General features: G+C 36.0%; 1 protein-coding gene across 7 annotated transcripts in view; it reads right to left on the bottom strand.

The window, feature by feature from the left end:
* igsf11 (immunoglobulin superfamily member 11) overlaps positions 1–19,122 on the bottom strand; it is a 230,977-nt gene that overhangs the window by 26,726 nt on the left and 185,129 nt on the right. For all 7 annotated transcript variants that reach the window (XR_012390301.1, XR_012390306.1, XR_012390305.1 and 4 more), the window contains 1 exon segment: positions 13,498–13,661. Coding sequence is in view for 1 of the 7 variants with exons in the window: in NM_001278822.1 (NP_001265751.1) it covers positions 13,498–13,661 (164 nt within the window). In the remaining 6 variants the exon portion in view is untranslated.

Here is a 19,122-nt window from a genome sequence, read left to right as displayed (position 1 = left end):
GAGTTTGCATGTTCTCCCCGTGTTGGCGTGGGTTTCCTCCGGGTGCTCCGGTTTCCCCCATAGTCCAAACACATGCGCTATAGGGGAACTGATCAACTCCACTGGCCGTGGTGTATGAGTGTGAATGAGTGTCTTTCTGTGTGATGGGTTGCGGCTGGAAGGGCATCCGCTGCGTAAAACATATGCTGAAATAGTTAGCGGTTCATTCTGCTGTGGCGACCCCAGATTAATAAAGGGACTAAGCTGAAGGAAAATTAATGAATGAATAAATGATTGTATTTCATCAATTGAGTGCAAATATATTCACTCTTCTGTGCAAACTCTGCAGTGTAAAAAATAAAGCACCAGATATACACTCACCGGCCACTTTATTAGGTACACCTTACTAGTACCAGGTCGGACCCTCTTTTGCTTTCAGAACTGCCTCAATCCTTCATGGCAGAGATTCAACAAGCTACTGGAAATATTCCTCAGAGGTTTTGCTCCATATTGTCATGATAGCATCACACAGTTGCTGCAGATCCATGATGCCAGTCTCTGTTCCACCACGTCCCAAAGCTGCTTTATTGGATTGAGCTCTGGTGACTGTGGAGGCCATTTGAGTACAGTGAACTCATCGTCATGTTCAAGAAACCAGTCTGAGATGATTGATCTTCATGACATATACATACATATATATAATATACAGTCACTGGCCACTTTATTAGGTACACCATTCTAGTAGCGAGTTGGACTCCTTTTGCCTTCAGAACTGCCTTAATCCTTCGTGGTAGGGATTCTACAAGCTACTGTAAATATTCCTCAGAGATTTTGCTCCATATTGACATGATAGCATGATTGTCAAGCTTTCTGAAATGGTGTGTTATCCTGCTGGAAGTAGCCATCAGAAGATGGAGACACTGTGCTCATAAAGGGATGGACATGGTCAGCAGCAATACTCAGGTAGGCTGTGGCGTTGATGCTCAATTGGTACTAATGGACCCAAAGAAAATCTCCCTCACACCATTACACCACCACCACCAGCCTGAACCGCTGATACAAGGCAGGATGATCCATGCTTTCATGTTGTTGAGGCCAAATTGTGAGCCGAGCATCCGAATGTGTCAGCAGAAATGGAGACTCATCAGAGCAGCAACGTTTCTCCAATCTTCTATTGTCCAGTTTTGGTGAGTCTGTGTTTGTGTTTGGATTGTGGTGGAAACCGAGCACTTGGAGGAAACCCACACCACCTAATTACAATTCTAAATAAAATAAAATAAAATAAAATAAAATAAAATAAAATAAAATGAAATAAAATAAAATAAAATAAAATAAAATTAAACTAGAGTTAACTAATAAATTGCTAAAAAGTGACCCATATAATAACTACATCCAACTCTAAAAGACATAATAAACACCCAAAACTAATATGAATCACTAAAACACACAATGAGATATACAAATTTAAACTAAAATTAAAAAACAAAAACCAAAAACGCAGATCAAATGATTAAATAAAGTGCAAAAATGACACAAAAACATTAAGAAAGTAATAAAAATAATGATAATTAATAAATATTTAACTATTTAAAAAAACTAATTTAATAAACTAAATAATATTATAATTTTTTTTAAGAAAGAAAAAGACTCAATTGTGAGTCAAGAGAGACAGAAAGCACACACACACACACACACACACACACACACACACACACACACACACACACACACACACACACGCACATGTACACACACACACACACACAGCAGTAAGCAGATTTCCACACACAGGCGCTGCAGGAAAGCAGGTCATCCGTAGAGTACAGATGGTCATCAGCGCTGACAAATGACCAGCTCCGGACACTCCCTGAGCTGCCAATCATCAAGCCCCTCCCACTAACAGCTCATCAGCCCCGCCCACCAGGATCTATTAGGAAAACTGAACTGTACAACTGAAGTTATACAGACAGTGAAAAGTCTCATTTAAATCATGAGAAAAACAACAACACCAGCATTAAAATTGTTACTAACATAAAAAATAAAAGATGTAACTTGACAATAATGAATAGCAACAGAAAAAATTATTAAAACTAGCTACAATCAATAAGTAGTAATGTAAAAATGTACTATTCATTCATTCATTTTCCTTCAGATTGGTCCCTTATTTATCAGGGGTTTACCACAGTGGAATGAACCACTAACTATTCCAGCATATTTGTTACACAGCGGATGCCCTTTAAGTTGCAACCTAGTACTGGGAAACACCTATACACACTTATTCACACACACACTCATACACTACGGCAAATTTGGCTCATCAAACCCCGTATAGCGCATGTGTTTGGACTGTGGGGGTTTGTGTTTAATAGACGTCTAGTAGACATCTAAACACAGCTTGGCTAAAACAAGGCTACACTTGGGCTGTCAGTGAAAATCTAATAGACGTCTAAAAATAGTCCAAATCTAGCCTATAGTCGTCAACTAGACAAATCAGACAGACTTTACATGTTAGTCATTCATTTCTGTTTATTTGATGACTAGTCTAGTGTTGGCCTATTCTTAGACGTCACTGACAGCCTAGATTTAGCCTTGTTTTGGCCAGGACGACTATGTTTAGATGTCTATTAGAAATCTTTTAAAAACAAAAAATGCTTGCTGGGTGATACTATACACTCGCCGGCCACTTTATTAGGTACACCTGTCCAACAGCTTGTTTACGCACATTTCTAATCAGCCAATGCATTTCGGCATGCAGACATGGTCAAGACGATCTGCTGCAGGTCAAAGCGAGCATCAGAATGGGGAATAAAGGGGATTTAAGTGACTTTGAACGTGGCATGGTTGTTGCTGCCAGATGGGCTGCTCTGAGTATTTCAGAAACTGCTGATCTACTGGGATTTTCACGCACAACCATCTCTAGGGTTTACAGAGAATGCTCCGACAAAGAGGAAATATCCAGTGAGCGGCAGTTCTGTGGGCGCAAATGCCTTGTTGATGGTCAGAGGAGAATGGCCAGACTGGTTCCAGCTGATAGAAAGGCAACAGTAACTCAAATAAGCACTCGTTACAATCGAGGTCCCTACCACGAAGGATTAAGGCAGTTCTGAAGGCAAAAGGGGTCCAACTCGCTACTACAATGGTGTACCTAATAAAGTGACTGTATATTATATAAATGTAAAACCCAACATTATTCAAACTTTCATTCAACTTTTAAATTGATTACAAATCACAAAGTGACAACATGAAAATAAAAACAAAACAAAATGACAACATAATATTGAAGGTTTTCTGTGTGTGTGTGACCATTAAAGATGACATATCAAGAGCTACAGCACCACTCATCAATATCAGTTCCAAAGCCATGGACCAATCAGAAGAACTCGGAGGCGGGGTAAGCACTGCAAGCTTCTGTTTACAGTAGCAAGTTGTCACGACAACTCTTCTATCTGCCGGCAGCATGATAGAGGAGGCACTTTAAAAATAAACATTCCTGAGTGCTGCGTCTTCGGTTTTCAGATGCAAAGTTCTGTGTGAATGACTGCAAAGAAAAAGCTCTGAATGGTTTTAATAGGAAAAACTGCTTACATGAGCTGAACTTGCAAAAGAACAAAGCTCAGAGGATTTATCAGGGAACACTGAACCTGTACACACACACACACACACACACACACACACACACACACACACACACACAGATGTACAGCTGCTGTATGTCTTAATCTGCATCTGAACACTGAAGATTACAGCACACACACACACAGGCGGTGGTGGTGAAGAGAGCGAGATCTGATCCAGTGTTTGAGAGCATGTGTCTTTACTATAAGCTCCACATATGCTGGAAATCCTCATCTTACAGCTGGATGAAGAACTGAGCATGACACACACATGCACGCACGCACGCAAGACAAATATCACAAGCAATATGTCGATGTGCACTGCAGATCATTCAAAACAACAACACATGACTCTGGAGATTAACATGCATCTTTACTATTTACTATCTAAGTATGAGTCTAAAGAAGTTATTAAAACATCTTTATGGTCATACTCTTCTCTGATTGGTCAGACGGAACTGTTCTTCTCTCATTGGCCAGTTTGATAGTTATGTTCTGCTCTGTTTGGTCACACGGCTCTACTCTGCTCTGATTGGTCAGATAGATAGCTATGTTCTGTTCTGATTGGTCAGATGACTCTGCTCTGATTGGTCAGAAAGCTCTACTCTGCTCTGATTGGTCAGATGGCCATGTTATTCTCTAATTGGTCAGATAGATAGCCATATTCTCCTCTGATTGGTCAGAAAGCTCTACTCTGCTCTGATTGGTCAGATAGCCATGTTATTCTCTAATTGGTCAGATATATAGCCATATTCTCCTCTGATTGGTCAGAAAGCTGTATTAGGCTTTGATTGACTCTCATATAAATGACCAATTAGAGCAGAGTTCAGCTTTCTGACCATTCAGCCGTGTTATTCTCTAATTGGTCCGATAGATAGCCATGTTCCACTCTAATTGGTCAGAAAGCTCTTATATGCTTTGATTGGTCAGAGGGCTCTACTCTTCTCTGATTGGTCAGATAGATAGCCATGTTCTGCTCTGATTGGTCACATGACTACTCTGCCCTGATTGATCAGAGGGCTTTAGTCTTCTCTGATTGGTCAGATGGCCCTGTTCTTCTCTGATTGGTCAGACAGATAGCCATGCTCTGCTTTGATTGGGCAGAAAGCTCTACTCTGATATGCTCAGATTGGTCAGATGGCCCTGTTCTTCTCTGATTGGTCAGACACATAGCCATGCTCTGCTTTGATTGGGCAGAAAGCTCTTCTCTGCTCTGATTGGTCAGATGACCATGTTCTTCTCTGACTGGTCAGAGAGTACTATTATGCTAATAAGAAAACAATGTAAACTCTTGAATATTTCAGATAGCATGTGCGTGTGTGGTTTTATATTTATGCTGTGTGTGTGTGTGTGTGTGTGTGTGTATGTGTGGTGTACTTGTGTAACGAGCAGCTGTTGTGTTCTGGCCTCTGCAGCTTTGGGTTAATTAGTGCAGAAGATTCATTTGTTGTGCGTGTTGGGTTGAAACAGTTGGGGGCAGGTGTGTGCGTGTGTGTGTGTGTGTGTGTGTTATATGATGTTTCACAGAGTTATAAGTGTGTGTGTGTGTGTGTGTGTGTGTGTGTGTGGGGGGGGGGGGTTCAGATGATCCTTCCAGAGTTAAAGGTGTGTGTGTTTACAATGTATGTGTGTTTTCAGGTGATTTGTGTGTGTGTGTGTGTGTGTGTGTGTGTGTGTGTGTGGTCCTGGTACTTGTCACATTGTATTAACCAAAGGTCTTACCCAGGTATAGGTAGCAAGGTATAGGTAGTGGGTGTGAGTATGTGTGTGAGTGTCTGTGCATGAGTGTGTGAGTTTGTGTGTGCGTGAATGAGTGTGCATGAGAGCCTGTGAGTTTGTGGTTGTGCATATAAGTGTCTGTGTGAGTGAGTGTGTGTATTAGAGTGTGTCTGTAAGTATGTGGGTGAGTGTGTATTTGTGTGCCTGAGTGTATGTATGTGTGGGAGCGAGTGTTTGTGTGTGTGTGTGTGTGTGTGTGTGTGTGTGTGGCAGGTGAATGGGCCTGCAGTCATTCATGAAAGTAAATGATCTGGAATGTAAGGCTGAGGCGATGAACCTGCGCTCTGTGTTTGAAGCTTTACAGAATTCCACAGCATCAAAACCAGTGCGGGACTCACATGTGCTGGAACACGTTACCCAGAGGACACTGCAGCACAACATCACGAAGACTTTCATAGCACACTACAAACACTTAACATTTAACTCTCATGTCATTTAAAAGTGCTTCTTTATGCTCTTTAAAATGTTTTAGTCCCTCTTAACGTTATATTATATGAATATAACAATAACTATATTTGCGTCCACACTGATCAACAATAATGATCTGTTTATATATTTTTAGCTTGGCACTACCCCTGTGGACCAGCAGATGTCCTCAGTGTGCTACTGTTGTACCTGACCAGTGAATCCAGCTTGTGTAATCTGTCCAATCAAACACTGAAATTAGCAGCTGCAAAAAAGCAGCTTCATTAGTTTTCATTAAAACAAGTTACTAACACAAGTACACAAGTATGTATAATAATACATACTGCTAAAATAACATTGTTTAGCATGTATTTCTCAAAAACTGATTGGAAGGTTAACAGATCGTGTGGGTTAAAAACAAAGAAATTAAATAAGAAATTAAAATTAATAAAAATTCTTAAATAAACACCTTATACAAACACTTTAATGGTGCGTAAATAATGCTAAAATAACATTGTTATTCCTTTATTTCTCTAGAGAATTGCACTAACAACAAAAAATACAACTCAAAACATAATGAATCGTTTATAAGACCCTAAAAATTAATACAATTGTAAAACGGAAGACAAAAACATTGACAATTATTACATTATTATAGTGTTTAAAACACTAAACATTCACAAAAAGAAAAAAAAAAAATATATATATATATAAAAAATCTGTCAATTGTAAAATCAACTCTACCTCTGAATAATGAACATGTTCAGTGTCCTGATTACTTACATTTCAGCATTTCGCCAATTAGTTTCCAGAATGTAATTAAGCATTTTCAACGAGGTAAGTCTCGTTAGTCTGATCATAATGAATGGGCTGCTTGATTATATTGACATACAGCAGGCGTAAACAAACAATCATTAGGACAGCCTGTGAAAATAATTACAGTCATTTACAGCTGGTGCCGTGACCCGGGTTTGTCATTTCTCTTTTTTTTATTTGTTCAAATAATTTAAAATACTTTAATTGTGCATAAACACTACAAAAATAACATTGTTAAGCTTTTATTTATCCAAAGGAATAAAAATACATAAAGAGTATAAAGAAATAAAAAGGAAATAAAATATATTTTTTAATAACTATAAAAATAATTGCAGCCATTTTCTGGTGCCGTGACCCGGATTTGCCATTTCTATTTCTCTTATTGTATCTCATTTATTCAAAAAATTTTAAATAATTTAATAGTTCATAAAAACTACTAAAATAACACTGTTTACTTTTAACAAAAAAAAATACAATTTAAAAAAAAAATTATATATATAGTTTTAAAATATAGTTTTAATCAATATTTATTAAAAGTGCTGTAATTACAATATTAAATATTTGAAAAACTTAACATTCATAAAAATGTCAAAAAAATCTTTTCATTGAAAAATCAGCAAGACGTGATGTTATCTAATTGGCATTTTTCTAATTAACTTCCTTAAAATTCAGTTTCCTTGCATATAATTAAGTCTTGTTAATTATAACTTATACTTGTCTCGCAAGTCTTGTTAGTCTGATAATAATGAATGTGCTGCTTGATTATAATCACATACAGCAGGTGTAAACAAACAATCATTAGAGCAGCCTGTGAAAATAATTATGGCCATTTCCTGGTGCCGTGACCCGGACTTGTCATTTCTCTTGATAATATTTGTTTAAATAATTTTAAATACTTTAATAGAATGTAAACAATACTAAAATAACACTGTTTTACTTTTATTTTCTAAAAAAATAAAAAGAAATAAAGAATATTAAATAAAAAAGAAATAAAATAACAAAAAAAAACAATTTAAAAATAATTACAGCTATTTTCTGGTGTCGTGACTAGTTTCTCTAGATGTTATTTGTTCAAATAATTTTAAATAGTTTAATAGAATGTAAACAAAGATAAAATAACACCGTTTAACATTTATTTCTCTAGAGAAATAAAAATACATAAAGAATATTACAGAAAAAAAGGAAAAAAATAATACAAAAAACAATTATTTAAAAAATAGTTACAGCTATTTTCTGGTGCCGTGACCCGGATTTGTCATTTCTCTTTCTCTTATTGCATTTCATTTGTTCAAATAATTTTAAATACTTTAACAGTTCAGAAAAACTAATAAAATAACAGTTTACTTTTATTTTTCTAAAGAATTACACTAACAAAACATACAACGCACAACAATATTAATACTTTGAAAAAATACAATTTTAAAACGAAAAAAACAAAACAAAAAAAAATGTGTAAGTAATATCAATTAAAAAGTGATTTAATTACATTATTAAACATTTGAAAAACTAAAAATTCATAATAAAACGAATGTAAAAAATTGCATGCTCCTTATCTTGTTAGTCTGATAATAATGAATGTGCTGCTTGATTATAATCACATACAGCAGGCGTAAATTAACAATCATTAGAGCAGCCTGTAAAGATAATTACAGCCATTTTCTGGTGCCGTGACCCAGATTTGTCGTTTCTCTTGATCTTAATTGTTTACTTGGCATTTGTGCAAACAGACTGCAGCAGTAAACATGTGGATGTGTGTGAAGATTGTTTTTGTTGTGTGTGTGTGTGTGTTTGCAGGCCACCGATCCGTGCACAAAGTCAAATAACGGTCGTGTTTAAATAAATCATTGGCTCAGCGCTGCTGATTTCTGCCCTTCTCTTCAGCTTTTTTCAGTCTGTTAATGAACACAGGGAAGGTGCAAAAACTCTACAGGAAGCCCACAGTCACATGCTGTCTTCCGAGAGCCCTGAGATGCAGAAAAATGAATGTACTAAAAGTAGAATCCATGAAATGTGAAAAGCACAGTGTGTCTTCATCAATGCCACGAGCTGTAAAAATAAAATCAATGAAGGAGTCTAATTTGAGCAGAATTATGATTATGATTGGAGCAATCTAGCTCTGTAAAGTCGTACTGTACCACTCAGATGTTGCATAATGGTTGCACTGACATGAGAACAGATGCATGATGGGAGATTTCTGATTTACTTGCATGCAAATGAATGTGTTGACAGGATTTTAAAAATAATGCTAATTAATAACATAACTTTACTCTTCATTATTGTGAGAGAGTGGGCCTCCGCTTGATTTGGTGAGGAAAACTGGGTTTGAGGAGGGGACAACAAAAATGATGGCGTACTCAATAGCACTACAGTGTTTTATTGACTGTGCTGGCAGGTGAAAAACAGTGCACAGTGAAGAATACATATACAAGTGTCCAAAAACCAAAAGAACAAAGTAACAAAGAAACAGCAAAGCAAAAAAATAAAGATTAAAAAATACATACAGATGAAGTCAGAATTATTAGCCTTCCTGTTTAACGGAGAGAAGATTACTTCAACACATTTCTAAACATAATAGTGTTAATAACTCATCTCTAATAACTGATTTATTTTCTCTTTGTCATGTTGACAGTAAATAATATTAGACTAGATATTCTTCAAGACACTTCTATACAGCTTACAGTGACATTTAAAGGCTTCACTAGGCTAATTAGGTTAACTAGGCAGGTTAGGGTAATTAGGCAAGTCATTGTATAATGATGGTTTGTTCTGTAGACTAACAAAAAAATAAAGCTTAACGGGGCTAATAATATTGTCCTTAAAATGATGTTAAAAAAATTAGAAACTGCTTTTATTCTAGCCGAAATAAAACAAACTCCAGAAGAACAAATATTATCAGACATACTGTGAACATTTCCTTGCTTAGTTAACCAGTTAAACTCTGCGGACTTGGAACCGTTACGTGACGTCATCGACTTTCACTGCAAGATTTAAAGGGGCAGCATTGCACCAGACCCCTGTAAGTGGTTTTGTTTGAAAGTGTAGAATCTGTATTTTATGCACATATGCATCACTTTGGATTTTATTCTACTGTACAAAAGTTATTTACACTTAAATACACAGTATTTTGGAGACTCGAGCTGGGTATTGAACATTGGTTCACTTTCATATTTTGTATATGACACATGTGCAAGTTATAGCTCAAATGAAAGCTCTTGCCGGTGCTCATACGGTTCTAGCATTCTTTTTACTGAATTATATTCACATATCAAACAGTTGTCGAATGAATCGCGGTGTTTCCATGACGCAGAAGTGAAAACAATACATTAATGATCAATAAGCAGCCCCAGATAGCACAGTCAGCTGTCATCTCTTACCTTATGCTGTGCGCTTCAGGGTCATTCTCCTCTGTTTTTGAGCTGATGTGCATAAGTAATCCTTTTATATGTCTGACGTGCTCCAAACACAGTGAATTATGTTTGATCAAACAAAAGAATAGTGAAATATGAACACAATGATCGCTCCCTGTGGCTTGTACAGCACCTCTCATCAGTTGGAATACAATAACTTCTGCATAGATTATGGTGGAGACATTTTTCTTTTTTCCTATGATTACAGACATGTGCAGGAACCACCAACATTAATTACAGCACACTAGACCACACACAACCTAAAAGATACACTTTCAAATATGAGTTTATAAAAAAAATACAAAAAGCGCCTCTTTTTTTAGGTGTTGATTATAACACAGACAACATACACAGATATTTTAAACACTTTCAATAATGTTTTATGAAAATTCAAAGGGTTTTCTTTAAAATGAGACCAAATTTTTGCATTTACACCTCTGCATGTGGATTTGGAAAGCTTTTACATTTGGGTAGGCAAAATCCAGGCGGAAATCCCAAAATAGCAGCAGAGTCATTGGTCATTTAGGAAATATTTAAAAAATAAAACAAAAATTCAAAGGGGGACTAATAATTTCAACCATTTATATAAACTTAAACAAGTATCCACAATATACATACAAGGGGGGGGGGGTTTGCTCGAGTACCACGGTAACACTCTCGCTGACTGTCTTGGGGTTTGGCCTCTGCTTTTAAAGGTCAAACTTCCACCTTTTTTGGGACCTACCCCTCTTTAAGTAAGTATCTAGTGAATGTATTTTCATTTATACACATAAACACTTAACACATAATTATCATTTAAACCAATTTAAACCAAAAAATATCATTAAACCAAATCATTAAACACATTGCCCGGTCAGACGCACCACAATGGTTTCACCCTTCCCGCCCGCTCAGGATGGCCCATAGATATTTACATTAGATGTCGCCTAGCCTGTTGTTGTCTATTGGAAGGAGTGCGTCATTAGAGCTGCCATCTTAGTGAAGGGTAGAGCTCCTTTAAAATAAATGCGGGACCAAGGTCGACATGGACTACAAACAGGACAAAACAATGCATGTAGGTGTGTATGAAGACCAGGAATGGAGTTATACTGTGGAAATGCGTTATGAGAGAATGTCTATGAGCTACCGGATCTGTGTGTGTCCCCACGTTGCCAATAGCAGGACAACAAGTGAGTAGCAATGACGGTGGAAGTGTGTGTGTGTGTGTGTGTGTGTGTGTGTGTGTGTGTGTGTGTGTGTGTGTGTGTGTGTGTGTGTGTGTGTGTGCGTGCTGTGTGCTGTTCACTCAGGAGGGACAAAGCTCCACTTTGTCACAATTATACATTTAGCCTTACCAATGTATTCATTTATTCACTTTTCTTCAGCTTAATCCTTTTATTTATCGGTGGAATGAACCGCCAACTATTACAGCATATGCTTTACACAGCGGATGCTTTTCCAGCTGAAACCCAGTACTCAACACTCATACACTACAGCCAATTTAGTACATCAGTTCCCCTATAGCGCATGTGTTTGGACTGTGGGGGAAACCAGCACCAGGAGAAAACCCACGCAAACGGAGGGAGAACATGCAAACTCCACACAGAAACACGAACTGACCCAGCCGGGACTCAAACCAGCGAACTTCTTGATGTGCAGTGCTTTCATTGCAGAAATTGGAAACAAAAATTCACACACACACACACACACACACACACACACACACACACACACACACACACACACACGCACGCATGCACGCACGCACGCACTCCTACACAATTATAAAAATTTTTATTAAATATTTTTTACATTTTCAACTATTTTATTTTAAAAATATATTACATATATATTTTTATTTTTATTTTTGTATTCAAATATATTATTTTTTAATTTTTTATTTATTATATATTTTATTTTATTTTTTTCAATTTTTATTGTTTTTTTAATTAATTTTTTATTACATTTTTATTATAATTTTTTAATTTTATTATTTTACATTTTTTTATTAGAATTTCTTTTAATGTAATTTTTTTTACTTAATTTGTTTTTATTATTTTTTTATTATTTTTTATAATTGTTAAATTAAATTAAATTAAATTAAAATTAATGTTTCATTGAAGGTCGATTTTAAATATTGCCATTTCATGTTTTTTCCCCTTTTTGCAGTAAAAACTTTGTAAAATAAATGTATCCTCAATTCCATATGGAAGTAGAGTGTAGTGTTTTCCAGAATAATATCAATGTGGCTTTGATGATAAAATTACTATTAACACAAATGAATTTAATTAAACCAAATTAAGTAGTTAATATTGTCAATTCTCATTTTATATGTTCCTATAACTATCATCATTTCAACATTTCAGACAAATATTAAATTATTGATCAATAAAATTATGCTGTTTATTCCTAAATCCCACTAGATTTAATCTATTAATGTACAAATGCAAATGTATATAATATCAGATGCATGTTTTTGCACATTCACATGCTCCTAAGACGTTATTCATCAGATGCAATATGGTTTACGTTGAAACGTATTAATATATAAAGCTTACATTGAGCTGACCTGGTCAATGCAAAGGCTGCAAGCAGATTGAGAATGCATTGGGAAGGTTAATCCTTATAGACATAATCAAGCACTTTCTCAAATTGTCTCCCGCTGAATATTGTTTCACTCCACAAAATTGCCCATGAATGTATGTGTGTTCTGTTCAGTGTGTCTGCATGTGGTCTGCTTTCTCTTTAATTATTATTGCTTTTCAACAAACTTCTAGCTGATCGTGTGTGAAAGTGTCAGAAGGTGGATTTCTCTGCTGAATCATCTGTTGATCTGCATCAATCATCACCAATACTGCAGAAGACCTACTGGAACCAGCATGGACCAAGATTCTCACAGAAATCAGTCAAGTTTGGTGAAAGAGACATCATGGTTTGGGGTTTATTCAGTATGGGGGCGTGCGAGAGATCTGCAGAGTGGATGATCAACATCAACAGCCTGAGGTATCAAGACATTTGTGCTGCCCATTACATTACAAACCACAGGAGAGGGACAATTCTCCAGCAGGATAGCGCTCCTGCTCATACTCCAGCCTCCACATCAAAGCTCCTGAAAGCAAAGAAGGTCAAGCTGCTCCAGGATTGGCCAGCCCAGTCACCAGACATGAACATTATTGAGTATGTCTGGGGTAAGATGGAGGAGGTGTTGAAGATGAACACAAAGAGTCTTGATGAGCTCTGGGATCCTGCTGAAGGCTTTCTTCTTCATTCCAGATGACTTTATTAATCAGTGATTTGAGTCAGTGCAGAGATGTATGGATGCAGTCCTCCAAGCTCATGATGGAGTCAGACACAATATTCATTCTGTCTCCACTGCAGCAGGACTTTATATTCTATACTGGACATTATTGAAGGTTTAGTGATGACACTTTAGTCTGAGCGGAGTCAGACGTTACAGTGAGGGAATGAAGAGTGTGTTTTTATATACTGTCAGTGTGTGTGGTGCTGTGTTTTCTCACCTGCTCCGGCTGGTTGGCGTTGGCTAGCGGTGTGACCATCCATATGATGTAGAGATTATTGAGAGCGGCGCTGGTGCTGAAAGTACAGGGCAAGACAGCCGCCTGACCTCTGGCCACCTGGACACTGCTCTGACTGACCGTCACTTCTAGCGCATACACACACACTGCAGAGAAAACACACACATATACACATAGTCAAATAAATGCATGGAAAAATCAGTCCACACAATGGCAACAGGCTAGAATACACACTCAATTGCATTCAGCATATTCGATGCATTATCAGTTTTGTGGAGAGATTTCACATTATTTGTCCAAATTTTCAGCATTAAAAAAAAAAAAAATATATATATATATTTATTTATTTATTTATTTTTTTTTAAATGCTGAAAATTTGGACAAATAATGTATATACATACATACAGTTAAGGTCAGAATTATTCACCCCCTTTTGATTTTTTTCTTTTTTAAATATTTGCCAAATGATGTTTGACAGAGCAAGGAAATGTTCACAGTATGTCTGATAATATTTTTTCGTCAAGAAAAAGTCTTATTTGTTTTATTTTGGCTAAAATAAAAGCAGTTTTGAATTTTTTAAAAACTATTTTTGGGACAATATTATTAGCTCCTTTAAGCTATTTTTTTCCGTTAATCTACAGAACAAACCATCATTATAGAATAACTTGCCTAATTACCCTAACCTGCCTGCACTTTATTAACCTAGTTAAGTCTTTAAATGTCACTTTAAGCTGTATAGAAGTGTCTTGAAAATATCAAGTAAAATATTATTTACTGTCATCATGGCAAAGATAAAATAAATCATTTATTAGAAATGAGTTATGAAAACTATTATGCTTAGAAATGTGCTGAAACAATCTTCCCTCCATTAAACAGAAATTGGGGAAAAAAAATAAACAGGGGCGCTAATAATTCAGGGTGGCTAATAATTCTGACTCCAACTGTGTGTGTGTGTATATATATATATATATATATATATATATATATATATATATTTTATATTTTGCTATAAAATTTTGCTATAATTTAATTCACTTAATTAAATATACATTTTTGACCTCTGCAATTTTCATAAAGTTAAATCTTGCTGGATAATTTTTTGATACTTGTTAAAAGATGTCGATGGAAATTATGCAAAGTATGCGCACTTATGTGTGTGTGTGTGTGTGTGTGTGTGTGTGAGAAAGAGGGCTACCTTTATAACACAAATGCATATATATATATATATATTATTTACGTATCATTAAACTTTGACGTCTGACATTTAACTGTAACATTCTCTTGCATTATATCACAAGACGTTACACTGTTTAATGATACATTGTTACACTGTTTCGCTTTATATTGTAATATGTTACATTGATACGTTTTTACATTATCTGATGCTATAAGTATTTTCTAGGGATGTAACGGTATCAGAATTTCACTGTACGATAATACCTCGGTATGAATGTCACGGTACGGTATTTATTAAATAATTTACAGGAAAAAAAAAACTAATGAAAAGACTCTAAAAAAGTGCCAAAAGTGTTTATTTATCTTAGCACTGAACATATCAATGACATACAAATCAGCCATCTATCTGTAAGTTTCCAAACAGGAACTTCCATTTTTCAATTTTAATAAAAAAAAAAATATTAAACCATATAAAAAAAAATAAAGTTTCAATTTAGTATTGTTGAAAACTCATCACATTCAACATTAATCACTCACTCACTTAGATACAGATGGGTTTTTAAGGAAAATGATCATATAACTATAATCTGGTGAAAGCTGGGGTCTCTGGGCATTATAATGTCCCCTGCAACAGAAAAAACCCTCTCATTTGGGACTGAGGTTTCTGGGACAGAGAGATGTGATTTAGCCAAGGTTGATTTTGTGCATTGTCTTTCCACCACTTGAGAGGACAAGCCATGAGTGAGATAGAGGTGTCTTTGCGGTACAAGTCAATGTCTGCATCAGTCTGAACAGTGTGCTGTGTTCTGCAGTCCCCATGACTGGTTTTAGTCGTATTCCCCGACTTATATTTCACCACAGTCTGGCAGTGCCTGCATACTGTTTTTGTCTTTGTCTGTCACCTTTTCTCCTTTTTCGTATCTTTTTAGAAAGAAACCGAAATGCTTCCACACATCCAATTTAAAACCCGCTTTAGGTTCGATCATTTCCAGCTCTTTTTCTTCTCCGCTACTAGCAGCACACTCCATTTCCACATTACTGGATCTGCAGTGACAACAGACCGCAAAGGATGATGGCCACGCCTGGGCTGATGGGAATTGTAGTTCCCGCTTCCTCCCGTTCGCTTCATTCGCCTGAGCAAACTTTTCTCAGAAATATAGTTTTATTGAGTCATGCGCCTACGGTAATATTGAAAACAATTACTAATGCGGTGTGACGGTATTTACAATATTATTACATCCCTAGTATTTTCTGATTATTAAAGTAAATTATTATTATTAAAATTATTTTGCGATGTAGTTTCAATACCAGTCGAATGAATAAACACATACAGGCCAGCTGAGTTATTTAAACCCCGCCTCATCCTGTTGTGCTGGTGTGATTAGGTCAAGCACAATCCCCATGTCAAATGATCCACAACCAGGGCTTGTGTTTGCATGAGCTAAACACATTAAACGTCTGAAAGTGGGTTACATCCTCTGAGGACTGCGGCTGTTATCCGAACTCAGACTCATTATCAACCGCAATCAAACAGATGATCCAGAAAGCAGATTTCACCAGGTGTACCGCTGCATATTTAATGCTGTTTGTGGTGCTATTGTTTGCTTTTATAAGGACGTCCTCTTTGATGAGTTTGATTGGATTAATGTGCATGAACAGCACAATGGCTCTAATTAAGAGAGACGAACGCCCTCATGTTTCGCAAGCTTCGTTAACACAATATCACATGATTATCATCCAGCCAATCATGTGGGAGGAAATCAGATGCTCAGCAGCTGCACGAAAGGGACAGTGGCCAGATGGGCTCTAAACTGCACATTATACTCCCAACTCCCCCTGCATAGGTATTCAGCATTATCCATCAGTTACATTTCTATTTCTATTGGTGGAATAAATTTCATGGATCAACAATGCATTATGCTAATCGATGTTTATTTTGCGAATGCAGTCTTTTCAATTAAAATGTCAGTGTTTATTTGGTTACAACAAGGCTCATTATTAGCGTTAGTAAACATCTTAATAGTATTATCAGGAATCCAATCAGCAAATAAAATAATTCAAACTTTTAATGTTGATTTATAAGCGTTTACGACAATATCTGACAATGCATAGTACATTTACTGTACTTACAAAGTTACTGTACACTCACCGGCCACTTTATTAGGTACACCTGTCCAACTGCACGTTAAGGCAAATTTGTAATCAGCCAATCACATGGCAGCAGCTCAATGCATTTCGGCATGTAGACATGGTCAAGACGATCTGCTGCAGCTCACAGCGAGCATCAGAATGGGGAAGAAAGGGGATTTCAGTGACTCTGAACGTGGCATGGTTGTTGGAGCCAGACTGGCTAATCTGAGAAACTTTCAGAAATTTCAGAAACTGCTGATCTACTGGGATTTTCACGCACAACCATCTCTGATTTTTACAGAAAACAGTCCGACAAAGAGGAAATATGCAGTGAGCGGCAGTTCTGTGGGCGCAAATGCCTTGTTGATGAGGTCAGAGGTCAGAGGAGAATGGCCAGACTGGTTCCAGCTAAAAGAAAGGCAACAGTAACTCAAATAAGCACTCGTTACAACCGAGGTATGGAGCAAAATCTCTGAGGAATTTTTCCAGTACCTTGTTGAATCGATGCCATGAAGGATTAAGGTTGTTCTGAAGGCAAAAGGGGTCCAGCATGGTACTAGTAAGGTGTACCTAATAAAGTGGCCGATGATTTATAAGTGTATATTACAGCATGATTAATAACTAGGGTAAATTAATCTGTTAATATTACTTTAGACTGTTGATGTAGATTTAGAAGTGCTTATTAAAATAACTGTAACAATGTTTACGAAGTTAACATATATTGCATATAAACTGTAAATGTACTAGATTGTCTGAAGGTCAGGCTGAGTGCACTGCAGTGTAAACTGAAATTGATTCTAAATGAATTTCACAGATGCTAATTGTCTCCAAGTTAAGTGGATGCAAAAATGATTCATCCATGCACACGAGTACATTCTCAGTGTTGTTTTCCCATTGAGGCGGATCGTGTTGTAATCCTGTTTAACACACAGTAGCGTGCAAAGCCCTTCAGAATACAGTATTCTCTCTAGTCCGTCACAAAGACCGATAAACTACAAACATGCACATTATTTATTCTGTACAGCTAGTGCACTTCAAAGGCTTTTCGAGCTGCATGTGGTTTTGTATGCAGCATGCAATGATGTTAGAAATGCAGATTCTGTTCATAGTTCAGAGAGACTAAATGTGCATAACATTAATGGAAATAAAGAAACTGTACACAGAAAAGTGCATGAAGATAAGTTTTGTAGTTCCATAATATATGCATTAAGAAAATATGAATACAGAAACTAACTAAACTAAAAAAAAAAAAACATTGAGTCAATGCAAAAAAATGTGCAACCAGAAAATGCACAAACAGAAAAGCAAACAAAACAGCACATAAATATGTGCATGTAAAAATGGAAAGAGAAAATGGATATTTTAACAAAAAATGCACAGAAAATGTGCATCAAGACCACGTGGATACAGATTATATGCACATACCAAAAATTAACCTACAACATTTACATAAAGAAAATGTGAAGAAAGAAAATATGCATCTAGCAAATATGCATGTACACAAACAATGAGCACAGAAAATGTGCATACAAAAAAAACGAACACAAAAAATGCATAAACAGAAAATATGCATCTAGAAAATATGCATGCATAAACAAACTAAAACAAAATTGCAGATACGAAAAATACGCATCTAGGATAATGTGCATACAGAAAATGAGCATAAGAGAAATACGCATTTAGAAAATATGAATATTTACAGAAACAAAACACAAAAAATGCAAAGACAGAAAATATGCAACTTGAAAAAAGTGCATAGAGAAAATGAGCACAGAAAATATGCATATATACAAAAAATTTACAAAGAAAATGCACGTGCTGAAAAATATGAATATAAAAAAATAAGAATGTATACAAAACATAGGCACAGAAAACACATACAAAAAATACACGTGTAGAAAATAGGAATAGATCAAACATGAGCACAGTAAATAAGCATCCAAAAATAAGCATGTATACAAAAAATGAGCACAGAAAAATACACATACAGAAAATACGCATCTAGAAAAAAATGCATGCAAAAACTGAGTTCAAAGAAAATGCATCTAGAAAACATGCATACAGGTATATACAAAAAATGAGCACAGAAAATATGCATCTAGAGAATATGGATATACTGTATACAAGATATTTGCACAGAAAATATTTACAAAAAAACAAAGAAAACGCACGTGCTGAAATTATGCATATAAAAATATGAATGTATACAAAAAAATAGCACAGAAAAAACACATTAAGAAAATGTGCATACATACAAAAAACAAGCACAGAAATGCAGATACAAAAAACACACGTATAGAA

The sequence above is a fragment of the Danio rerio genome, chromosome 15 (assembly GCF_049306965.1).
Source record: "Danio rerio strain Tuebingen ecotype United States chromosome 15, GRCz12tu, whole genome shotgun sequence".
Classification (NCBI taxonomy): domain Eukaryota; kingdom Metazoa; phylum Chordata; class Actinopteri; order Cypriniformes; family Danionidae; genus Danio; species Danio rerio.
Note: the sequence above shows the minus strand (reverse complement) of the source record. Positions and strands in the feature narration are given on the sequence as shown.